Raw genomic sequence first — 26,011 nt, forward strand, 5'->3', positions numbered from 1 at the left:
GGCGGAGCGGAGCGGAGCGGAGGCGCGCGGGGCGGGAGCGCGCCGCACCTGTCGCGCGTGTCGCGGCTGTCGCGTGGGGAGCCCCGCGGCGCCGAGCGCTGGGCGCTGCCGCGTCCCGCCCTGGCGGCGCTCGGAGGCGCTTCACCTGCGGCTCCCCCGGGGCGCCGCCGCCTCCCCCCGCGGTTCGCTGCGGTCCGGTGGCCCCGCGGCGGTTCCTCGTCGTCGCCCCCGGGCCCCGGTCGGAGCACCCGCCTGTGGCACCCACGTAAGTCGGAGGCTTCTCCCCGCTCGGCCGCGGCGCCCCGAGCGCTCAGCGCGGGGCGGCTCCTCCGGGATGCAGCGCCCGCAAATCCCGTCTGGAGGCGGCGGCTCCCGGGGATGAGGCTGGACGGAGTAACTCATGTGCCAGTTCTCGGCGAAATGATCTCTTACTGTGTACGCTTTCAGCTCGCCCTCCCCTACTTCCCACTCCTTTTACAAGTGACTTCCGAAACCACGCGTAGTTCTCTGTTTCTATTGCGAGTAAACATCGCGTTTCCTGAGGCTGCTGGGAAATCGCGGGTTTTTTTCCTAAAATCACAGCGAGCTTTTAATTTTGGTTCCTGTAAGCAAGGTTTTAGAGTTCTGATTTGGCACGTACTCAAGATTTATACTTGTAATTAAAATTATCCCCCCTCTTCCTGAAAAGAGCTTTGAAAATGGCTTAGATGTTCATGAAATGTGACAAGAGCATTAGCTGAGTTGTGAAGGAATAGTCTGAAGGAAGTAGTAGGCTCCAAATCGTAAAATCTGTGCTATTAGAAAAATTACAGATTAAAATTAAATGGCAGGGGAAGGTTAATTTCTGATCATCCTTTTCTCCTGAGTTAAATACTTTTAATGGTTGTGGTCTTCCTTTTGTCCATATTGAAAAGCAAATAGTTTATTTATTCCTACTACCATAAATGAAAGAGGACTGATAACTAACATTGATACGTTCTAGAACTCAGTCTCCTGAAGATCTAGGCCTTATTTATGCTATTTCAGTATAGTAACAGGAAGAAATACAATGTTTATTCACTGGCTGCTTCTTACTACCATCCGATGAAGAACTGTACTGCTTTGATTTATACTGAGTGCCGTTAGGTGCCATGCAGTTTTGTGTATGGGATGAACCGGGTCCTTAAGTAAGGAAAGATTTTCTTGACCCTAGAGTTTTTGCTCTGTAGTGAGCCATGCTGTCCTTGTTCAAAAATTGTTCCGGTGATTAGCCTCCACAGCTGCCTGAATGGAATATGAATTCAATTGTGGAAGAGATACACACATCATCCTGTTTCAGATGGGGTAGAGAAATGTAACTTGTAGACAATGAACATTAGTGGTTTCGTTTGCTAAAAAGTATAAATTGTGAATTGGTAATGGTCCTGTTGGCTTTGAGGATTTGCCACTCAGCACCCCTTTCTGCACAGAACTGGAAGTAAATAAAATACAGCGACTCTGCATGTGGATCAGCCTCTTGTGCACTGGGTGAAAGAACCTGTTTTGGGACAACATAGATGCTTAGCTTATGTATTGGTGTATAGGCTGGGAGAGGTGAATCCTGCTCCCAGATTCCAGAATGGTCATAGGTCATTTCAACTTTGATTCTTTGTAGACTGAGTCTGTGTTCTTCCCTGACATGAAATTGCATTCATCATAGATACGTCTTTGTTTTAGGTTTCCGGGTCAAGATCTGTGTGTGTGTGTGCTGATTTTCCGATGAAGTACATCCTGGTGACTGGTGGTGTCATCTCAGGCATTGGCAAAGGGATCATTGCAAGCAGCATTGGCACCATTCTGAAATCATGTGGTCTACGTGTCACTGCAATCAAAATTGATCCTTACATAAACATAGATGCTGGAACCTTTTCACCATACGAACATGGTATGAAAATTGCTCCCTTTTGCATGAATATATGTATTCACAATAATGTGTTTTGGTTTTGTTTTTTAAAAGCCAGTAGTATGGTACTTATTAGTCATTTTAGAATTGTTTTGCAAGTTTAATGCTTACTATATGTTCTGAAGCTCATTGTCTGCTCTAAGTAAAGAGACAGAAGCCTGTTTGTTGAAGGTACTATTATGAGCAGATGCTTCCTTTCTATAAAATACCACCTTAATGGGAAAATCCTAGCTGAAAGCCTTGTTCAGTTAATGCTGTCTTCAGCTCAACTCAATTAAAAAAAATTTAAATCGTGCTATAAAACTTATTTGAAAGTTAAGTCCTCAACAGTTACTTGTGAATGCTGTTCTCTGGATGTCAGTGCCTTCTAGTGTAAGTGCCTTCGTAAGAATTAGCCTGAGTTATCATTTTAGTCAGAGAGGATCTAGTCAAAAACATCAGTGAAGCTTAAGAGAGCCAGGTAATGATAGAATTTTCAAGTAGATGCTTAGTTTGGTTGGTTAGCTGTTTAAGCCACCTTGGTTATATTGACTGTGTTGCTGATGAGCTACAAGACAGTCTGACATGCATTTAAAATGTTGAATGTTCCTTCAGCTGTGTGGCTTTTTACTTGTACATTTATTAAAAGCAATGGTTTTCGAAGTATCTTCAGCCAATAGACATTTCTAATTAGTGTTATTTTTTGAACTTTATTTGCTTACTTTCAGTCCAGACCAAAATTTTTAGAACTGAAGAGAAATGTGTGTATCTCCTGAAATGAAAAAAGACCACTTTGCTTTTAAAGTGGAGGAAAAGCACAGCTTGTCAGACCTCTCTCAAAAAGCAAAATTTAACTAATGCAGTAGTTCTGCACTTTCAGGAGCACATCTGGTGTTACTTAGGCAGTTGAGCAGGTGTTAAAACTCCTACGATGACTTGAGATTGTGAGGATGTATGTATTCCTTCCTTGGATCAGGTACAGAGGAGAGGGGACACTATGGCATATAATTCCTTTCTTCACTTAAGAGTTTCCTGCTGCTCATGAAGAAAAACTGGCTTGCTGGGTAGTACATGGAAATTCACACACACCAGAATGGGGATCCTCTTCTGTTAACATTTTGACAGAAATATGATTGAGTCAAAGAATTTCAATTTAGCAATTTCCAGTTATTTAAAGAGGTTTTTAACAATGTATTTTTTTTATTCTTCTAAGACCTGCATAAGAGAAATGTTGGTTCCGTTCTACATCTGTTGGCTCAAATCATTTGTTGGCTGAAATGATGACTTAATATGGAGGAGATACTAAGTGCCTCACAGAATCAGGCATAAATCTTCCACTCTGTTGTACACATTGGGATGATTTGTTAGGCTGTTCATTGAAGTTTAGTGTTGTACCTTGGTGGAATATATATTTCTGTAGTCCACATTATACCTGCAGGGGAACTGAAGGGTTTTGTTGTTGTTTTGGTTTATTTTGGATGGGTGGTTGGTTAGTTGGTTTTTTTTGTGTATGTGTGTGTGTGTGCATTAGTCCTGTAACTTCCTTAGCCATTGCTTCATTGGGCAAAATATTTTACAGTTTTTTTGAAGACCTTTCCAACCTTACCTGAAGATCTAGCACCTTCAGTTCCTTCAGAAGTTGACTAGATTCAGAATTTAGAGACTCTTTAGAGGCCTAAGAAAAGTCTGAACTTTAAAGATACTTTAATTTTTTCAGTGTCAGAAATAACTCTCACTGTGGGCACAGTGAACCAAATACACAGGATGGAACAACTGAATAAGAAACAATGATCGTGTTTAAAGAAACATATTCATCATAACTTTACTCCTGATCCATACCTTAATCACTAGAATAGATCCAAAGAACAAGAATTTATGGTGAAACACTTTGAACATGTATAATTCATGCTTATAAAAACACAGGTTTTGTCTCCTACAAGTAAATTAATATTTTGTTGCTGATTTATGATTCTTGGAGATTGTTTCCTTCTGATGATGGATTTTAGTGCTGTTGAAATGCTGGTTAAATATTTATAAGTCACTTAAATATTTTGGCAGTACAACTTTTATTTATTTGCAAAACTGTACGTGTCTGAGGGACATTAGTTTGTAAAACTAATGACTTGGATATTAAGTCACACAGAATGGCAATATAGATTGGGTTGCAGTATGTGCTTTATTGATGTGTTGTTCTGTCATTTAAAAGAAAAATTCTTCTATTTTAAGACATTTGTGGTATTCCTGCTGGGTGTTTAATAATTTCTGGTTTTTTAAATTGTTTTTCTGTATGTTTTCACTTTCTTTTTTCAGGTGAGGTTTTTGTATTGAATGATGGTGGAGAAGTTGACTTGGATTTGGGAAATTATGAGAGATTTTTGGACATCAATCTCTATAAAGATAACAATATCACCACTGGAAAGATATATCAGCATGTCATTAATAAAGAAAGACATGGTGATTACCTGGGGAAAACCGTTCAAGGTAATATTTTTAATTTTGTTGGATACTAGTCCATTCAGTCTTCACAAAAGAAGTGATCAGCTAGAACAGGCTGCTCCTTGCTGTACCATCTTACTTTCTCCCTTCCAAGAGAAATGGGCATATTCCTTTAACGTTTGGGTTCTGGGCTCAAGGAAAGGAGGAATAGAGAAAGGACCTAACAGTTTCCTCTTGACTTGCTGTTCATTTTTCCCCCTTTGCATGCAAAAATTAAAGTAACCTACAGTAAGCTAGGCTTACCTTCTTTGGTTTTGTCTTACAGTTGTTCCACACATCACTGATGCAGTTCAGGAATGGGTAATGAATCAGGCAAAAGTTCCGGTGGATGATGACAGACAGGAGCCACAAATTTGTGTAATTGAGGCAAGTATGGAACTTTTTAGGTTAAATATCTGCAGTGAACATAAAATACTAGCTTGCTTTCTCTTTGCTCCATATGCTGAAAAGGTCAGACTGAAGTTTTATGGAGAGCAGCAATGTAAAGACACATTTTATATTCTTTAGTTTGTTCTGAAAGTGATAGGCATGGTCTTATCCCTACAACTTCCATTTGACTAAATCCATTTTAGACTACTGCTGAAACTGAGCTGCTTAAGAGTTTATTAACTTATGGAATTAAAGCAGACAGGTACTGTAATGTGAACTGCCTGTTCCAAGATCCAGGCATTTGACTGAAGCTTTATACTGCTAACAGTATTGAGAAAACTTGTGTATTACTTGAAATCTCCCGTGGTCAACAGGAGTAACATTCTAGCTTTCCATAAGAATTCAAATGCCCATCTTGTTGCTTGTGGTCATGTTTAAAGGCATAGATTTAAATAATGTGTAAGTTAATTTCCCACTTTCTGGTGTTATCTTTAAGACCTTTGGCAGCAACCTTTTTAATCACTTAGCCTGCTGATGTTCTGCACAATGGAAACAACAAATTTTCCCCACCCATAGTAGGGCATTGAGAGGAGGAAAGACACTAATTGCTAGTATTACTATTACAGCAGACAATACTGGAAAAGATTATACTTGAGAATTTGACAGAAGAATATGTCATAGATTTAATACCAGAAGTGACCACCATAATCAATAGTGCAATAAACTTTATGACCCGGGTAGCAGAATTGCTCAGTATTTTTTAGGCAGAAGAATCTGTCTTGATTCAAATATACTCACCAGTATAACTATAGATCTTTTTTATGATGTGCACAGTGAGAGTCAAACATTTAATTTAAAACAAATATGAAAAAGGTAAATACAGAAGTTGCACAAGAACATAAATGATGATGGTCTTATCAACCCTTTAACGTCAGTCTTAATTTTGTGTTTTCTCCATGTAAGGGGTTTATTTTCTTTTCTTGTTATAAACTTGTACCTCCAGCCTGATAAAAGTATTTTTTGTCGGTACTCTAAGAATAATTTTTCCATGGCAAAATCCTGAAGGAGTTAGACTGAACATGTGTACCATGTACAAATGTAATTATCACAAGTTTTTCTGATACTGGATGAACACAAATGTGCAATTCTGTCAAAAGCCACTTGGTGGCACAGAAAGATCATTCTGAAACACAACTGTTCTGTCAGACTTATGTGTTAAACTGCGTTATTTAGCGTTTAGTCTACTATAGCTCTATCTGTCCTTGAAAGACATCTAATTTCTGTCTTTATAAATAAGTTTTGGCATGGACTTAGTCTTGCATTTTGGTTTGGTAATAAATATTTGGTAAAAAACATTTATTGGTGTTGGAAAGCCATGGTGATGGTGGGAAATGTCTGTATCTTGTTGATCACAACTGCTTCTTAATCTGACAGGAAAATAAAGGTCTTCTGCACAAAAACTTTCACATCAGCTTAACTGTTGATTACTGGTTCACCTTTGATGGCAGTGTGAAAGCATGTATTATTCAGTAGCACTGAACATCTTCCTATGGGAAGCTTATGTATTTGGTGTAAAATGATTATAACAAAATTGGAAAGTTGTTTAATGTTTTCCACAAGAAACAAAATGTGCAGAGTAGATGAGGGTTCTTTTCAGAGTGTGCCTGCAAATTTCAATTGTCAGGTTTTTTTAAGACAAAAATTTCAGAAAACATGTTGAAGTATGTAAGAGAGACTTTTTTTTTCTCTTTTGTTTTTTCTTTCTACCGCTGACGTATCTAAGCTTTACTTTTCAGCTGGGTGGAACCATTGGAGATATTGAAGGAATGCCATTTGTTGAAGCATTTAGACAGTTTCAGTTCAAAGCAAAAAGAGAAAACTTTTGTAACATCCATGTTAGCCTAGTACCACAGGTAAGTTATAAGAATTAATAAAATAAATTTCACTCTGTATTGGGCTTTGTATTTGTTTACTTGTCCCATTAACCCTTTTATGCTGGAGTCGAGTCAAGACCACTACAACTCTTTGTACAGGGCTAAAAGTACTTTTTCATTTGAACTCTAAATTTTACTTCACGAGATGTAAGTATTCATTGAGGAGATTTTTGTAAGCAAAGGTTGGTAATGATGATGTGATTTCACTTGTACAGATAAAAAGGTTCTTATTATTAACTACAGCTATGGATTGATCAGCAGTTGGTAGGATTAATTCTGTGTATTTGAAAACAGAATTATTTACTACATATGAATATTTTCAAAGACAGTCACTGGGGGCTTTGTGCTGCGTTCGACACTCTCCATTTATTAGCAAAATCCAATTTTTTGAACATTATTATTCTTCTACCCGAGTCAATTATATTGAAACTTTTCTCTGAAAGAAAAAAAGGACAAAATAAACCTGACCTGAATTAGGGTCTTCAGAGTATTTCTTAGAAATGTCACCACTGTTAATTACTTATATGTTTCTGGCATATTGTGGCTCTGTTTGGATATGTTTACGTCCTGAAAATATTACTTGCAATGGATTTTCTATTTTAATCTGTAACTGTTTTCTTAGTAGAGGTTGGTTGCTTATTCAGACTTTCAAAATGTGCCTTTCCAGCCTAACGCCACTGGTGAACAGAAGACAAAACCAACACAGAACAGCGTTCGAGCACTGAGGGGTCTAGGCTTGTCTCCAGATTTGGTGAGTCAATAAATACAGATTTTTTTTATTGATGGTTCATCTAAAAATGTCCTTGCATAACCAATGTTCAAAGAATAAGCCTTAGTCTCTGAGGAGAAACAAGAAGTGCAAAATATGTGCTGTATTGCTTCACTAAAGCCACAGGAAATCAAATTACTCAAGTTGACTCAAAGTTAACTTAATTGAAGTAACTCCTTACGATATCTTGGGACTGTAGCTATGTTCTTTTAAAGATATATTTTTGCAAAAATAATTCTTCACTGCTAAAAATAATCTGAAATCTCAGTTTGCTTTGTGGGAAGAACCAGAATGTTTCTGTCTCCCAACATTCTCACAAATTTCTTTTTATGCGTGATTAAGAAGAAACAATATGTATGTCCTCAAAAAGGAAAAATTATTCTTAAAAATATAGTCACACCATTAAATTCTGTGTTGTGCTTCTCTCTGATTTTTTTGAGCTCTTGCATTTTACACGTATGAATGAGTGTTTTTATAACTACAAAACCAATGGATTTATAAACAGGATATATGAAGGATGTGTTTAACTTCCAGTTGTTGTGACTTGGTGATTGTAATCGTCTTGTGGAGGGAAGGACTTTTATTAATGCAATGCAGTATTCAAAGCTTCAGAGCCTAAATTTCAAGATCCCTCTTGCGGTGCTAATTGCGTAGGGAAAGTTGCATGTCGTTTTTGAAGGCCGTTAAGATAATTGCCAGTGCCTGACTTCTCCCTCCCCCTCCCCACCCAGAAAATAAAAATTTTTAAAAAGCCTTTTAAGTGGGTGTGTGTAATAAAAAGAAAAGAGACAAATGTAGTCGCTTTCTCACATCTTGAGTTCTTGCCTGGGGCAGTTCTGGCACTACCAGAAGCACAGTATCTTTTTTTTTTAGTTTTTGTGACTGCTGCTGTTGACTGCTAAAGCAGCAAGAGATTACAGTCAGAGTGTAGCCTCCTGGCACCCTTATAAAGTTCCTTGGGTGCTGCTTCAAGACAATGTTTAAATGGTAACTCTTTTGGGCAGAGGCCCAAGGCTGAGACAGCGCATGGGGAAGCTCCTCCAGCAGCAGTCAGGAGGGCTTCCTCCATGAGCTGCCAGGCTGCCTGATCTGAACTTGGCTTGTCCTGTTCAGAGTGCCTGCTGCCTCCCTGCCTGCTCCCAGGCTTCTTGAGGTGGCATGCTGGGATGGTCTCAGCTGTGTGTGCAAGAGCCTTTCTGTTCTCCATGGGGTGTCCGAAGTGCCTGACGAACATGCTACAGCTGCAGGTATCATGTACTTTGCTACAGCACTTTGAAAACTGAGTATATGCTTGTCAGTGCTACCCTGTTCAATTGAGTTGTTCTCATCTTCTGTGTGTTATGTTTCTTTGAGATGCATCTCTGCCGCTGTTATTATTGTAGTTTCTTTATTTTCATGCTGATTCTGATGTTTTTGATTTCTCTGTCTGCATTAACTTTAAATTTGCCTCAGCAAAATGGATTATAGTTTTCAAAATTAATTTAGTCATGTGCTCCTACTGTCAAGGTTTATGAATTATACCTTCACCTTCAAACTGTACCGAATTTTTAAGTATGAGTTGTGCTTACTTGAATAGAATGTGCAGATTGTTTCCTGGTGCTTTTTTTATTTGAACGTGCACTAAGTAGGTGAAGTTAATTAGACTTCATCAATATCAGTGTAGTTAAACTGCATTAGCAAGGTGATCAAAGGTCAGCTACAAGTTTCTGAACAAAGGGGCTTACTGCATTAAGTAGATGCATTTACTAGAAAGATGAGGAAAATGATGAATTAATCTTGTAACAGGATCATCCTACTTTCTGTTACACTTTCAGGTTTCAAAATAACTTAAGGTAGTAGACAAAGTAATCAACAGACACATTGATAGAGCAGTTCTGCATTTTGAGCTAGTTGCCTGTAGTTACATAATGCAAAACCAAGACCCCTTTCAACAAACACCAAACATATAGTAATTTCCTTCATTGTTTAAAAATGATCAATATTTCCTAAAATTACTGAGTTTTGGATGTATCAGCAAAATACTGTCAGAATAATTGCAGCAGTAAAAAACCCCACACAATTTTGAAATAATTTTCTCATCTTTGACCTCATTCTTTTTGTCATGATGTGCAAATTAAAAATTACAAGAAGATGCTAAACTACTGAAATACTAGAAATATGCATGTAAACTAAGTATTAATGCTCTAAATTTAAGTCTGATCTTACTGATAAGATCACAGTATTCCTTTTGATTCATCATATTATTCATCCTTACAGAGCTGCTAGACTTTAGACAGACTATTACAGTAGTAGCTGCAAGAAAGGAGAACATGAGAAAGCAGTATTGCAGAGTGTCAATGAAAAATAAATAAAAATTCGTCAGTATGGGTAGGTGACTGGATTACTTCTGCCTTGCTAGTAGATTATTTGTGAGCTATGATATATTGTAGAATTGTAAAAGAGGGGAAAGAATATAAAAGGCACATTTGTTTGTGCTCTGCTTCCAAAGGAGATGAATTTTTCTGTGAAATATTGAGGCTCTTCTGTTGGTTTGCCTAGTAAATACTTGAAATTTTTCCTTCTGTTATGACAGATAGTCTGCAGAAGTGCAAAACCTATAGAAATGGCAGTGAAGGAAAAGATTTCCATGTTTTGTCATGTGGAGCCTGAGCAGGTCAGTACCTTAATATTTTATTTGTCATTATTTAAACATGTAGGAAAGCATGTTTATATTTCTACGCGTTTCTGTTTTCAACTTCAGACTGCTTCATTAACATGTAATTGTTTTTATAATTTTTATCTTGCTGTCCTGTACACTATAGCATTTTAAAAATACTTGAAGTTTGTATGTTAGGTTTTATGTCAAATGGTCCTTAATAATTTAAATGCATGTTATGTAAAAGCTAATCAAAGGAATAGATTTTGAGTGCATAGTTAGTTGCTGTACGTAGCTTGAAACTGCGCAGTTTTCACAACTCTGATTGGTTATTGCTCATAAATGATCTCAGGTGATTGTAGTAATGGATGAACAAAGTATGGTTAAAGTCAGGTGATTTGCTTATGTCCATAGATGATTGCAACTACATGAACGCTTTTACTGTGATCATGTGTAATAGGCTATTTATGCTCTTTCAACATGTTTAGAACATCTACTGTGTAGTCATATATCCTTTTATAATTCATGTGTGATTTTTGCCTAATAGTTTGTGATTAATTGCTATTCATATATTAATTTTGAGAAATCAAATGCTCTTTAATATTTTTTGCTATAGTAAAAATGCAAAATAGATGCAGGTAGTTATATGGTATTTCAAACGTGTCAGTGTTGACTTCTGTCTCTGTAAATGTGTAAGAAAAAGCTTTTGATAGCAAGATTCCAGATGAGGACTTAGAGAACAGTGAGGCAGGCCATTGCTTCATACCCCCCACCCCTCATTCCTTCCATCTTACTATCTGTGGAAGACAACACCCTTGATCAAGCTGGCTTCCAGAAAATCCTTCAGATATGCTTTGTGGTTCCTCTTCAGCCAGAGAGAGACAACTGAAAATTCAGTCAAAGAGAAATGGTGTGTGCTCTTCTGGCAGTATCAGGCTGTGTGTAAGCACATACATGCCAGATCCCAACTGCAGTTATTATGCCAGTCTAAGTGGACCAAGAGCAATGTGCATAACTGAACTTCCCTAAGAGCTCCATGGCAGGGAGAGAGCTGTCTTCATGGCACTGTTCCTTTTTTTCTGAATTTCTACCTTTTAGGGCAGTACCTGAATGGTTGTACCAGTCACAACTTTCATGAGGGCAGAGTGCTGTGTTCTTCTTACACTGGTCTGGCTAGCTCAAATGTCTTTCCTCAGCACTGAATTGTGTAATATATGTGTGTCTGGTGGTTAGACCCACCCCAACTGAACTGTTAGGTGCCACACTGTGTTGCAGCCTTTTTTTTTCCCACTTTCATTTGTTCTTTTTTCTTTTCATAACTGTATTCATCACAATTCTGCAAAACCATTCTTAAGTCCACTGTGTGTCTTAAAATTAATGAACCACTTTTGGATTTCAGAAGACACTTATCTGCATGTCTTATTTTCCCTAGAATGATCCTGGATTTTTTGTGAGATCAATATGTCCGTATCTCTGTTGTACTGGGAAGCTCAGAACTGGACTCAGTACTGCAGGTGTGGCCTCACCAGTGCTGGGTAGAGGGGAAGGATCATTTCCCTTGGCCTGTTGGCAACACTCCTCCTAGTGCAGCCTGGGGTACCAGGGGTTGGCTAATGTTCAACTCCGTCTCCCGTAGGTCGTTTCTTGTTAAGCTTCTTTCCAGCTGGGTGGTGTCATGTAGTGGTGCCTGGGGTTGTTTCTGCCCACATGCAGGGCTTTGCACTTACCCTTGTTGAACTTCATGAGGCCCCTGTCAGCCCATTTCTTCTGCCTCTTGGCAGGGTGGCAGCACAGCCCTCTGCCCTGTCAACCACTTATACCACTTTGGTGTCTTCTGAAAACTGGCTGAAGGTGTGCTCTGCCCCATCATACAGAATCAGTAATATAGTATAATATAATACATATTACATAATATATAATTATATAATAATAACAACATTAATGAGGATGTTAAACAGGACTGGATCCGGTACTGGCCCCTGGGGTACTCTGATTATTATTGGCTTTCAACTAGACTTTGTGCTGCTGATCATCACCCTCTGGGCCCAGCCATTCTGACAGTTTCCTCACTGTCTGCTCATCCATACATGAACAGGTTGTCTATGAGGATCTTAGAGGAGATAGTGCTAAAAACCTTCCTGAAGTCCAGGTAGATGATATCCGCTGCTCTCCTCTTATCTCCCAGGCCAGTCACTTAATCATGTTGGTCAAGTATGACCTTCCCTTGGGGAATCTATGCTGACTACTCCTGATTATTTTCTTGTGTTTTGTGTGCCCGGAACTGGCTTCCAGGACAGTCATAACTAGTCCATGAAGACCATGTGCTGTTTTGTTCACAGTCTTCCTCTAAGTGGATTTTTATTTTATTTATTTCAAGTGAGTCCTCCCTCCTCTCTTGACTCTATGTACTGTCAAGACAAAAGCAGTGTCTTTAGCTCATTTCAGGATTACAACAGTCTCCATAGTCAGCACAGCTGTAACTTAGAGTAGTTAGTGATTCCTTCCTAATGTTATATCCTTAGGATGGTAGCTGCCAAGCTGTCTTGCTCATTCTAAAGAAAAGTATTTAAAAATTAGAATGTATATAAAAAGAAAAGATGCTTGAAGTATCCAAAAAATAGAATGTATGTTTCCTATGAAGAATTTTAGGTAAGTCTTTTTATGTTATGCTTTCTTTTGCTAGGTGATATTTATTCATGATGTTTCTTCTACTTACCGAGTACCAATCCTGCTGGAGGAGCAAGGCATCATTAAGTACTTTAAACAGAGGTTAAATTTACCTATTGATGACCAGCCAAGTGATCTTCTAATGAAATGGAAGAAAATGGCTTGCAGGTATTCTACATCCTGCTGCTTTTTTAAGAAGTGTTTTAATTCAAGTTAGGTTTTTAGCTACTGTGAAGTCACCAGACTGGACTGGAGTCCAGGTGCTGATCAACACCTGTGAATGGTCTAAGTTTAAAAACATGGTCAGTTTGGAAATTTTAGAAGATATTTTGTGGAGTTAAAGAAAAAGCAAACACTCAAAATGTTTTCTTTGTGAAATCTGATGTAGTAACTGAAAAACTTTTTTTTGTCAGATATGAAAGGTTGCTGAAGGTGTGTTCCATAGCTCTCGTTGGCAAGTACACCAAGCTAAGTGACTGCTATGCATCTGTTTTCAAAGCTCTGGAACACTCTGCGCTGGCAATTAATTACAAACTGGATTTAATGGTGAGGATATTTCTGGCTTTTGCTTTCAGGAGTACTTTGAATCTACTGTTATATAATTCTGTGATACCCTACTAGTTCCCATCATGTGAGGCAGTTTTAATTCATGTGAAAATCAGAAAATGAATCATGCAGATAAATACAGACAGACCAAACATCTAATTTTTTAAAAGAAATGTTTACAGATTTAATTTTTTTTTTTTTTTGGAACTAAAGTTATCTGAAGGGAACACTGAAGTTACCCAAAACTGGATCTGATGAAAAAACAGACTTTACCTGCAAAATTGTATTTACTATCAAAGTTAAATTTCACTTGTTCTCACGAGAAATGGTTTTGTGGTGGACTTGGCAGTGCTGGGTTAGTGGATGGATTGAAGGATCCTTTCTAACCTTAGTGTATCTATGATTCTATGTCTAGAAAAGGGCAAATGTTGTATCAGTGTTAAAGAAAAAAAAAGAAAAAGGCAAAAATGGCAGGTGGTCAGCCTCACTTTGTTCCTTGGGAAGATTATGAGCAAATATTACAAAAAGTTGTTTTTGTGTGCATGAAAAACAAGAAAGTGGGAACAGCTAGAATTGATCCCTGGAGATTTTTAGATCCTGGCTTTTGATGATCCTTAGCAACTTGCTCCAGTTTGAATTGGTTTGAGTAGAGGGTTGGGCTAGAGACCTCCCAAGGTCCTTTCTGACTTATGTGATTCTGTCACTATAGTGTTACTGGCAGCTGCATGGTGGGAAATTTTTTTAATATGTAAAATAGCTTTGCTTTTAGCAAAAAAGTGAAAGATGCCCTGTCTGCAAACACACAACTTTGTGTGCAGCTGGTCTTAACTTTGGTGGGGCTTCTGCATTAACAAGCATGAGACTTGATGGTTGCTGAGCTCCAGTGCAGTGCTGAAAGGTTAACAAACAAAGGCTCCTGCCGTACTTAACTGCATGTCCTAACCTCCTTTTAATGTTTTTGCCCAAAGGCTCTTGATAGAATGCCATGCTCTGAAGGAACTGCTTAATCTGAATGATGAAATGTTGATGTTGCTTGAAGTGATAAATGTACCTGCTCAATATCTTTGGCAAGGAAAACACTATTAACTTAGACTGTAATTAGTTTCTCTTTCCAACCTCCAAGCATGATAAAATGTCCTTTTAGCAGATCCTGTAGTATTCTAGTATAGAATAACAACATTCAGAAGTAGTTCTAGGAGGCAGTCCTGTCTGTCTGGAAAACTGTCAGCAAGCTTCTTGTCAGATTCATTTCTCTGCACATGGGTGAATTCTGTCAGTTCAGATGATCTCATTTTGTGGAGGAGGGACTCTAGAGCAGGATGTGATTAATTACGTTATTCTGAGGAGAAGACTGACAAAACCCAGAATCCAACTCTGATCTTTTGTGTCCCCAGTGCAGTACATAGCCATCTCACTTCACTTCTAGTGGTACCTCAGGAGCTGTGCTGCTTAATGACACTAGAGACTCTAATGCAGGATTTCTAGTAGGGCATAGGTAATGTCTCCCTTTCTACACAACACTCCCCAGAAATACCTTTTTCACAGACAATGCAGGTTTATCCAATCTTATAATAAGATTAGATAAACTGTGGCACCCAAAAGGCAGGGAAGTGAACATCCCAGCTATCAGGATAAGGTCAGCACCACTCCTCGACTGGTTCCTGATTGCCATAGGGAAATAACCTGGGTACACAGTTATGTGAAGCATTCTAGCAAGTCTGATTGCCTGGAGGATGCCAAACAGGACTGTTGGCAGGCAGAACTTCTGAGCTATGTGCAAAAAAAGGGGCATGGATTGCTGCAACTGAAGCAAACACTGTGTCCTCAAAACAAGTACTGGGTCTTCAGTGTTGTTGTTACAGGTTTATTCGGAAATTCACTCAAAATGCTTAATAATTTTTCTTAATGCTTGATTATTCTTTCTGTGGAAGAAAAGACCATTTCATTGCCTATTTCTCTTTATTAGTACATAGATTCAACAGAACTTGAACGTTCTACAGAAGCGGAGAACTCAGTGAAATATCACCAGGCATGGCACAAACTGTGCAAAGCAGAGTAAGTGATGTTGGGTATTCTGTGTCCAAAATGCAGACCATGATATTGATTTCATACGCTGAAAAATACTTCAATAAATCAGATAATTTCTCAATGCATCCAAACTTCTGTTACTTATGTAAAGGGATATATTACGTGGTTGGTGACAAGCTTCAGACATAGGAAATGAAGTATCAACCTATACCCTCAAACTCTGCTTTATTCTCTTTAGACAAGTTGCAGTTGTTTGGTTGTTGGGTTAGGGTTATTCTTGTTTTGGTTTTTTGGATAGCTGGACTTTCTTTACAGTGTAGGTCAGCGAAAGGTGCTTGTAAATGCTGTTGACACTCTGCAAATGTCTCTGTTAAGAATCATTGCAAGGATTTCAATTTGTATTTGTAAAGGGATATTGTTTGTTGTCAAAATGCATTTAGTTTCTGCATTATTGCTTAGAAGATGTAAAGTTTTGGTGTTGGGATCCTAGAGTAGTGAATATGTAGATAGTTTATTTGAGCAATATGTATTTAAGCAGTTGGAATTTCACTGTGAAACATGAGGCTGGTCAGAAGAGAACTGAGGTGGGTAGATGAAAAAAATCTCCAAATTTAGAGTTAATTTCTTTGTATTCGGAATGTTCATACAAAACATGCCTTTCATGCACTGTGCTTGCTTAGTTGCCTCAAAAGTCTTCAGTTTGTATGGATTTCCTCTACTGGCTTGATTCTACATGTTGATTCTTTTATATATGACTGTCATTACAGTGGCATTCTGGTCCCAGGAGGGTTTGGAATTAGGGGAACAGAAGGCAAACTCCAAGCTATCTCCTGGGCAAGATCAAAAAAAAAACCTTTTCTTGGTAAGATCATTAGAGTTAGAAATTACTGTCTTTTACAGATGTATAGTAAGCTAAGTGATTTGATTAAAAAAAAAATAAAATTAAACCCACACTAGGGAAGGATTCTATCTTAGGGAAGTATACGTGATGTTGTGGATACTTGCCGTGTAAATAATGCTCAGGGTCATAGTTGTGTACTACATCTGTATAAGGAAGGAAATGAAGACTATCCCTATTCCCAAGGTTTTATTTGCTATGTTCACATTTTGAGTAGAGAGTCTTTGCTTCTCATTATAATTAAATCACTATAATTATATATGTTAAATAGTGTGCAGAAAACATAGGTGTCTTTGTTGGACACGTTTGTTGCATTAGATTATTTTTGTTGATTTACTGGTATATTTTATTGTGGTAAAGTCATCTGGCCTATAAGCTGAATGCTGTTTGTGTAAATGCCTCTCAAGATTTTGTTCCTACTCCACATTTCTTATGATTTTTTTAAGTTTCTGAGTAGCTGCCAAAGCAAACTTTGAATCTGGATATACCCAGGCTTTCAGGTTCTGTTTGTCTTTGCAGTAATTATTGGTAAAATAGACAGGAGGAAAAAAAAATCTTTGAAAGGGCTTAAAGCACGTAATTCTGTCACAGGTATTTACAGTGTGCCACGTTTGAAGTGTGAACTTTACATTGAGCGGCAACTTTTGATTTAGCTTTTTATAAGTCTGTGCATATACACTGAGTACTAAGATTTCAAATTAGTCAAGTCTAAGACAGAAGAGCAAGTACTTAGTCAGTCCTGCTTTGTCCTGTTAAATTCTGGGGGTTTTGTTTTTTTTTCCTAGGAGTTTGCCTGGGAATGCAGTTAGCAGTTGTGGAATTTGCAAGAAACTGTTTGAATTGGAAAGGTGAGCTCAGTATGCTAGTGTGAATATGATTTGCCTAGAAGAAATATTATTCTCTATGTGAAATGTATGTCTATTACTAGAACTATTTACAGATCCTATGATTGTTAGATACTTAGCTCTTGCAGCAAGATCATTTTCAGCTATGTACGCTGTGCAACCTCTCTGTGCAAGGGAGTAGGAATTCTTTATTATGCAGATTACTTGAAACCTGTTTCAAAGTGTGCTTACAGTTCACCTCTGGTCTCTTTCTGGAGTGTGCAGGTGGTAAGAAGTAAAAGTGGTTTTCTCATTTGCCTTCCTTAGCCAGACTAGACAAACCACAACCACTGCAGTAGTAGTATGAAGAGATATAGCTCATCAACGAATTTCTACTACTATGAGCTGAGAGGAAAGAGTTTTGGAAAGTAGGAAAGGGAATGTGTGTGTCTGAGGTCATATACCTCCTGTGCTTGCTTCAGAAGTGGTGCAGTATGTGCAGTTTCAACATATGATTGTAGCTTAAATGCAGACAAGCCCTGAAATGCCACAGAACTGTTATGAGTTTGTAGTGCATGTAGAACAAATGTACTGTGTTTACTTTGAATTTCTGTTTCAGATGCAAATTCTACAGAATTTGACCCAGACACAAAAAACCCTGTTGTAAGTACAGTTTTTCCTGCATATGTTTTGTGAACATACATCTTTTGTTAAAAAGGGAGTTAAAATCTGTGTTAGTTAAGATCTATATATATTTGTACGTGGTAGGACATGAGGTGTTTTCTGCTGTCCCTATTTAATATTGTTTAAAAAGGTATTTCCTTTTGATCGTGTCTTACCATTACCTGCTTGCTTTTGTGAATTGTCTTAGCTTTATGTTTTTAATCTTTCTAATATTTTCCTGTAAACTGGCTGTAAACTGATCCTAGGAGTAGACAATAATTATTAGGTTGGCTTTAGTAGGGAATAAAATATAAAAGGGAGCTGAAAAGTGTAGAGCAAAGCTTTTATCAAAATATAAATTTATATAAAAAAGATAAGGATTAAATTGAAAGGGTTTGAAAAATTCTTGTATTTCCTTTATATAAAATGCATAAATAATCACTACACCCCTCCTGCTGACTCATCTTGCAGTCTTCCTTTTGACAAAAATTTCAGTGCTGCAGATAGGGTAGGGCTTTCCGCATCATATGCTGATGGTAGAATTTGAGTGAAGTTCATCACATCGTCACTGTAGTAAAACTTAAAAATGATCAGTGAACAAGCAGTTTAAAGAAAATGAAAAAGAACAGAAAAATGTGAGAAATAAAGCAATATCTTGGTGTAAGATGTAAACATCTGTTCTAGTGGCAAATTAAGTGGGTTGCTCATAGTGACCTACTGTTTCTATATGAACTTCCTTCAGAAGTGTTTTGTTGGGATTTGCAAGTGAAACTTTTTTTTTCATGTCTGCTTAGTCTGAAATGTACCAATAGGAGAGTTTTGAAGCATTTGACCTTTTTGACAAGGTTGTTTATTTCCATAGGAAAGATAACATGGTCTGAACTTTTGATGGTAAATTAAAGACCTAAAAGTTTTAGTGTAAGATTTGCTGCTAAAACTTTGTGGTGTTTGGAGATGTCCTCAGGTGAGCAAAAGTAAACTTTTATGGCCTTGCCATCATGTAAGAGATCTCTTCCTTCCTCTTTCTTGAATTTGTGCAAAGACATACTGTTTCACTGGAGAGTTCAATTTCATGATAGCAATATGTTGTAAAATGTGGAAGATGTTGAACACTTACTGTAAATTCTTTTGGTATCAAAAGAAGGGAGAGTACAGAAGACTGATTCTGGGCTATCTTTGTTTTTAGAGCTTTTTGAGTGCCAGTTTTATGTAATTGTAATTAACTGGGTGATTTGCAGTTTGCATTCAAGGACAAGTAAAGTAGATATGTTAAAGAGAAAGTTATGTGGACATAAAGTTAAGGAAATATTAGAATGACTGTATGTGTCATAGAAGATTAATACATTGTTTACAAGGGAAGCAGTATGCTTGCAGTATGTATAATGGATATTCTTTTGTTCTGAGCTGCATTAAGGTTCTGAAGTTGGTTATTACCAGTCATATTTCAGCATCTTAATCTAATCTTTGACATTTCAGTTTTGGACAAGAAACAGATATAAATCATTCCAAGGGGGAAATTTGCACTACCAATAATTATAACTGCTAAATAATCTGGTTTAGCAGAGTCCATCTTGTGCTAAAAACTGTTTAGATATTCTATATAATCAATAAAAATGAATGGAAGAGAAGCACATTAGTGAAGCTTGTGAAATATCTAACTGATGTAGATGTTTCATTATGCAAGAAAGTTAATTGGAATGTATCAGCACCGATAATATCTTGTGACACCACTGTATGCTAAGGACCAAAGCAGTGTACTTTTCTTTTGGTTCCTGCTCCTTCGGAAACTGAAGGGGGAGAAGAAAGGTACTGGAGAGGCAGTAGTTCCTTTTATTTTTAAGAAAAAGACAAAAGTTGGAATATGTAGCTTGGCGGGGAACCCAGGGCCACCATAAAATATGCAGCTACTTACATCCCTTCTTGATTTACCAAGCATTCAGGTACTCAGAACTGTACTTACCAAAGCCGATAGTTTCTTCTAAAATACTTAGAAAATATCTTGGTCTTCTTTGCTTCCCTTTATCTGCATCTATGGAATTTTGAACCTTTTTATTAGAAATAAAAACTGAGATTATCAAGTAATCGTGTACCTCAGAATTACGGAGAATCATAGAACCATTGAGGTTGGAAAAGACTGCCCAGATCATTGAGTCCAACCTTTGACCAGTCACCACCTTGTCAACTAGACCATGGCACTAAGTGCCATGTCCAGTCATTTCTTGAACACCTCCAGGGATGGTGACTCTACCACCTTCCTGGACAGTCCATTCCAGTGCCTGACAAACCTTTCAATGAAGAAATTCTTTGTCGTCCAACCTTAACCTCCCTTGGTGCAGCTTGAAGCTGTTTCCTCTTGTCCTGTCTCTAGTTGCCTGGGAGAAGAGGCCAGTCCCCACCTGGCTACAACCTCCTTTCCGGTAGTTGTAGAGAGCGATAAGGTCACCCCTGAGCCTCCTTTTCTCCAGGCTGAACAACCCCAGCTCCCTCAGCCACTCCTCACAGGACTTGAGCTCCAGACCCTTCACCAGCTCTGTTGTCCTTCTCTGGGCATGCTCCAGCACCTCAATGTTTTTCTTGTAGTGAGGGCCCAAAACTGGGCACAGGACTCAAGGCACGGCCTCACCAGTGCTGAGTACATGGGGACAATCACTGCCCTGGTCCTGCTGGCCACGCTATTGCTGATGGAGGCCAGGATACCATTGGCCTTCTTGGCCACCTGGGCACACTGCTGGCTTGTGTTCAGTCATTGTCGACCAACACCACCACGTCACCTGGGCAGCTTTCCAGCCACTCTTCCCCAAGTCTGGAGCAATGCCAGGCATTGTTCAGTAGGGAAGGTGAGGGAGGTACATGAGCTCTGAGCACAGCCCCTCAAGTTCTTGATCTCACCTTGGTTGATTATTTGCAGGTGATGTTCCCATTAAGTATTCTTAAGCTTTCTACTTTACTTTATAACCTTTTTGGAAAATAATGATAGATGAATTGTTAGTGCTCTTTGCAGGAAGGTGGCTGTTCAGAAAAGTAATGCATTTGCTTGAGCGTAGTGCTTAGTATGAATTTTCTCATACCAGTGACAGTTTGGTAATTTGGCAAATGCTGATTTCAAAAATAACTCCTTTAAAGGGAAACTGTGTAGTTTGTGAACTGCTAATGAACTGGATTCACTGGATGGACAAAAAGTCATTTATTTGTTCCATTTCCCTCATCTTCCTCTATTATTAAAATTAAATTTTTTTTAACGAGCCTTTAAATTATTTTCTTTGTCAATTTTATTGCAACTGCATCTAATACTTCTCTAGAGGAAAAAAAAAAGACTCTTTCCAGAAATAATTGCAATGTTTTTTTGTTTTTTTTTCCTTTGATTTAAAAAAGCTAATTTTAATTGTGACTGTTGTTCTTTGTGACCTATTGCACCTTGTATAGGATCATGAAACTGAATTTATTGCACTGGATAAAATTGCGTTTTCTGTATACTCAAGAAATGCAGAAATACATTTTGCCAGTAGGTGACACTCTTAAAACATGTTTGGTTCTTGGTGCCCATGTTTCCTATTCAGGATCTCAGTAACCTTATTGAATTCCAAAATTTCTAAGGTCGTCTAAGAGATATAAAGGAACATGTCTCACTCATACAAAAGCACCTCCTAAAGTTCTGCAATGTACTTAGGTGTGTAAAGTAGCTACCATAGCTTAGTAGGCTAATTTGCAGGTGGTGTATTTAGTTTTGAAATTGAAGCGTGGCGTTAATTGAGAATTTTTTTTCATAAACCAGAAAAAAGTAATAAATATTATGATTTTCTTCCAAGAAACAATATATTTCAACAACTAAAAGGTTTTTGTAAAAGAATGGCCTGAGTGCCTGCTAGAACATTCATATCATGTCTGTACATAATATTTTTTGAGGCTTCTATTCACGCATCACTGGTGCATAGTACTTCACTCCTCATTTCATGGAGGGAAAATTCAGGGATAGGAACCACAGTCATATGGGGTCTTGAATGCACTTGACAGACTTTGCAATTAATCTGAGTCTTTAAGTCCTTAAGTAACTCTGAGATCTAATTAATTTATCAAGATAATGGAGGGTGCTGGTGCTAAAATTCATTCCAAAGTTCCAAGTTATCTAGCAGGATTAGTGCCTAATCTACTGATTACTTGCCTTCAAAATTTTCATTCTTCTCATTTCTCTTCTTTGACTAATTTCTTCTTGAAGTAAATAATAATACCCATAAATTACTTGTGGGGAAACACATCTGTCACAGGAATCATGCAATGTAAAGGTTAAAGCTTCACCAAAGAAAGGTAATGAAAGTTTTAGTTGCAAAAGCAATCCCTCAGTTTATATACATAATTACCTATTACAGGAGTAATAACAAAAATAAAGTAATGTACTTACATAAATATAATTTAATGTAATGTTGCAATTACCATACTTGGCATTGTTACATTGTTACTGAAAATAAGTACTTCATGTTCTAAAAAATTGAACTGTTTGCCTTATGGCAGTGTTGTCTTATGTAATGATGAAACTGAACTGGGAGGAGTATTGGATGGTATCCACTAGGGAACACTCCTCAAATGGAATGCTACATCTTTCTTTTTGTGTGTTATAGAAACTGTGTGATTTGAATTGCTCTAGAGGTCCAAATAGTAGCTCAGGTAAAGCAGGGTTTGTTAAATGACACCTCAGAGGTAGCGTGAAATAGAAACAGGTAGTTCTGAACTAATTACAAGGCATTTCGGCTGGAAAGTGTGGCTGGTGAGTATGCAGGAAACACAATACAGACACACTTCATTATCTGTTAAATCTTTATTCCATATGTTTTAAAATAATAACAAATCTGTGCGTTTAGATGTATGAATAACGTAAACAAATGCCAGGCTCTTCTTCAATGCAGTGATATTTGTTCTTGCAGATGCCTTACTGTCCTCTATTAGTTATCCTTTTTATAAGCATCACAAACTCATCAAAGCTGACACTTCCATCATTATTTTTGTCCAACGATTTAATTATGTTATCAAGTGAGAATTGATCCTGTTTTTATAGGACAAGAATTAAGGAAAAAAAAAAGAATGAAATAAGTAGATTACCATGACTATTTCCCTTTTAAGAATGTTGCCAAGAAGTGACACAGTCAGTAATAATCAGTGCTACCTGAAGTAACACTAGTAGTGTTGTATTTACTAGTTTGACTGGTTAAACCAGAAGTACAGCTTGCTATTGTCTGCCAGAAATGTTAACAAAGAGGCAATGACTGTTTGGGAAATACCAAGTATTACTCAGTCTTGTTGGGGTAAATTTGGAATGTATGAAACAGCAGGTGGTACAGCTGCATCATGTACACAGTCACCAATGAAAAATTAACATGCATACCTCCTACTCCTTTATTAGATGCTAATTTGGGCCCTGCATGCACTATTTGAAAAGATGTTGCTACTTTCTGTACTCTTTGGGCCAGGATCTGAGAGTCTCTTTCCCTCCCCTTTTCCCCTCTTCATTAGGGATACTGTATTCATTGTTGAAAAAATTTTGATAGTATATTAAATCTAGTTTAGATTATTAGCTTCTTTTATATGTTGTGTCTGGTAAGAGTGCGTGTAACATCCTGATGCAGTGAGTATTCTGATAACAACCTCGATCAGACTAATTAAATAATATAAACCAAATTTGAAGTTATAATTTAAATTCTTGAAATGTTTTCTTTTTTAATACCTTATATCTATGTGTGTTTTGTAATGGCCTGTTATGTTTTTATGTTGATTTATTATGGTGCCATAAATTTTTGCAAATAGAGCAGTTGCTTGAAAATATCTGATGTTCAGATAGAAAACATCAGTATTGCTTTTTCTGAACAGTTCCATTTCTGCATATCTGGCAAAATGGGTATTCTGCTAAATGATCTCTAGCTAATATAAAGTGCATTATATTTATGAATTTGCTATTACATTTCTATTAATTTTTGGCAATTAATTTCTAACATGTTTTTTAAGGGGAAAAAACCACACCAACCTTTGTGTTTTGTTAATAAGCCATTTCATGTTAATTGAAATGACTAAATTGGATTAATGTAATTCTCAAAATACTGGATTTTTCTGTTGGGATGCCACTTATTTCAGACCTTTAGCAAAAATGGGTTCTGTCAGCTATCCAAACCACAGTTTTTAGGGATTTGTCTAGCAAAAGAATCTAAATTGAGTCCTAATGCAGTTCAGGAAAGGTTTGGCGGAGAATATATATGAAATCAGAATCTAGATTTTTTTTTCAGCTACAGGAAATGGGTGTTTCTCTAGACTAGTGGAATTTCTTTTCTTTATTTGACATCTTTCCAGAATGGCAAACCTTCTTTTATTTTGTGATAGTGGGAACTTAATCTAGATAGAAATTGGCTGAGATCTGTTGCTTCTAAATGTGTCCTGCTATTTTACTTGGTTTATAAAATTTTCTTCTCTGTATTTTCTAGATTCAAGATTAATTATTTAGACTGAAACAACAAATATTTTATAAGACTCCGATGCAATATTTTAAGTGAAATTTGGCTTACATTAAAAAAAAAAAAAAACCAAACCAAAACAAACCATAAAAAAACCTCCCCAAAGCAGCTTCTTAGGTTTTTTGCATTTTGTTTCATAAGTCTTTGTTATAAACTCCCTGCTCAGGTATCTTTTTGGAACTACTGTTCGTTAAATGAAGTTTTATAAGGCAAACCTTATTTAAGAATTATTTATAGAGTCAGTGAAACCGTTTGGGCACAATAATCTGCCTTGAACATCATTGCTTGTATTTCCTTTTTCCTATCCATTTGATAGGAAGCACAGTAAATAGATAAGAGTGTAACTTACCTTCAGGTACTGTGCAAATTGATTCTGAAGTAGGTTTTTCAGCCCCCCAATGGACAGTGCACTGGTGCTGCCCTCCATTAAAGCATACTGGGTAAAATACTTCAGAAGGTTTTCATTGAGTAAATGTTCCATGTTTCTCAGATGTTGTTTTGAAGAATAACTGTAAACAAAGCAGATAATAGCAATCCTCAGAATTCAAAATACATCTGACATGCTCTTCATTGTTTTACTAACCATGTGAAATGATTAATACTTAACCTAGATGAAAGAGCTGAGCTTTTTTCTGTAAAATTAGATCAACTCTACCAAGAAAAGAAATTATCCAAGTTAGGTCCAAGGATTTGAAACACGCTGTATATGTTTAGGTTATGCTTACCTCACTCAGAATCTGGAGCTTTCAAATGTGTTCGGCAGAAGTGAGAGTTTCAGATTGGGGTAACCTTTATAGTTGCTTGTGTGCTCCACCCTAATTATGAAACTGGCATTTGTCATTGAGTCAGTGCACTAGTTACTGTGTTTTCAATAGTCAGAGGAATAGGATACTTTAGCTGCAGAAATGACTAATTTTTTTTATCTTTGAAATGTCATCATCCTCCACTGCACTTGATGTAGGTTTACTTGATCTTTGTAGGTGATCCTGTAGATGTTTTCTCACTTGAATTTTTGTATTTTACACTTCAAGATGAACCACACTCAAAGAAGTCTGAAACAAACTCCTATGGGGATATATATAGCATTTGTTATTATAGTGACCTTTTTGAAAATGGTAAATATAAATTTGTTTTAAAAAGATCCAGATATATAACATATTAAGAAGCTACTTGCTCTCTGTGAGAGTAGGTAATCACCAATTGCAAGGACACTTCTCCAAATTTTGTGCTGTTTCTTAGCACAGGAAAGTGATGAATTTCCTCTGAGATAAAATTTTGGCTGCTACTATTCACAATCAAAGCACTCCATGATGTGAATGAGAAAAGACTGAAACATTCTAAATGAGAAAGTTGAATTTAAGGTTCTGAAAAAACTTCTTGGGAACAGTTTCATAACTGAGTATTGTGTTTTACAGGTTCTGAATATTGCATTCTGAATGTTCCAATTTATCATGTTCCACTGATGATCTGTGGGACATTTTGATATTCAGCCTGTGGTTGGTGCTTCATGACCCAACACTGCTGATTCTGCAACTGCTGAGTTATTGGCTCTGGCTGTGGTTTCTACATGTGGTTTCTAATCTGCCTGCTGTCTGTTATGTTCATTTTTTTGGTGCTTAGTCCCAGGCCCACTAACTAGATTTTTCATCCTATCCATCACTTCTTGAGAATCACTCATCAGTGTATCACTTATAACTGAACCAAGAGCTTTGTGGGTCTGTAGGAGATGGATGGGTTCAAAGGGATGGTTTTGGAACTGCAGGTGTATGGGTGTAGGATTCCATGACAGGT

The 26,011-nt window shown here is 37.4% G+C and overlaps 1 protein-coding gene across 4 annotated transcripts in view; it reads left to right on the forward strand.

Annotated features, from left to right (window-relative positions):
* Positions 1–160: 160 nt before the first annotated feature.
* The window catches only part of CTPS2 (CTP synthase 2), a 63,363-nt gene continuing 37,512 nt past the window's right edge, over positions 161–26,011 (forward strand). The window contains exons 1-13 of one of the 4 annotated variants that reach the window (XM_032677300.1): positions 161–265; positions 1,696–1,903; positions 4,211–4,381; positions 4,662–4,762; positions 6,562–6,678; positions 7,325–7,450; positions 10,041–10,121; positions 12,787–12,938; positions 13,184–13,316; positions 15,283–15,371; positions 16,112–16,206; positions 17,028–17,090; positions 17,686–17,729. In XM_032677300.1, coding sequence (XP_032533191.1) covers positions 1,738–1,903; positions 4,211–4,381; positions 4,662–4,762; positions 6,562–6,678; positions 7,325–7,450; positions 10,041–10,121; positions 12,787–12,938; positions 13,184–13,316; positions 15,283–15,371; positions 16,112–16,206; positions 17,028–17,090; positions 17,686–17,729 — 1,338 coding nt within the window. In that variant the 5' untranslated portion in view covers positions 161–265; positions 1,696–1,737. The remainder of the gene's footprint in view (positions 266–1,695; positions 1,904–4,210; positions 4,382–4,661; positions 4,763–6,561; positions 6,679–7,324; positions 7,451–10,040; positions 10,122–12,786; positions 12,939–13,183; positions 13,317–15,282; positions 15,372–16,111; positions 16,207–17,027; positions 17,091–17,685; positions 17,730–26,011) is intronic. The other 3 variants (XM_032677318.1, XM_032677309.1, XM_032677327.1) reach the window with 3 other exon arrangements.

This window comes from Chiroxiphia lanceolata, chromosome 2 (genome assembly GCF_009829145.1).
Source record: "Chiroxiphia lanceolata isolate bChiLan1 chromosome 2, bChiLan1.pri, whole genome shotgun sequence".
In the NCBI taxonomy this organism is placed as follows: Eukaryota; Metazoa; Chordata; class Aves; order Passeriformes; family Pipridae; genus Chiroxiphia; species Chiroxiphia lanceolata.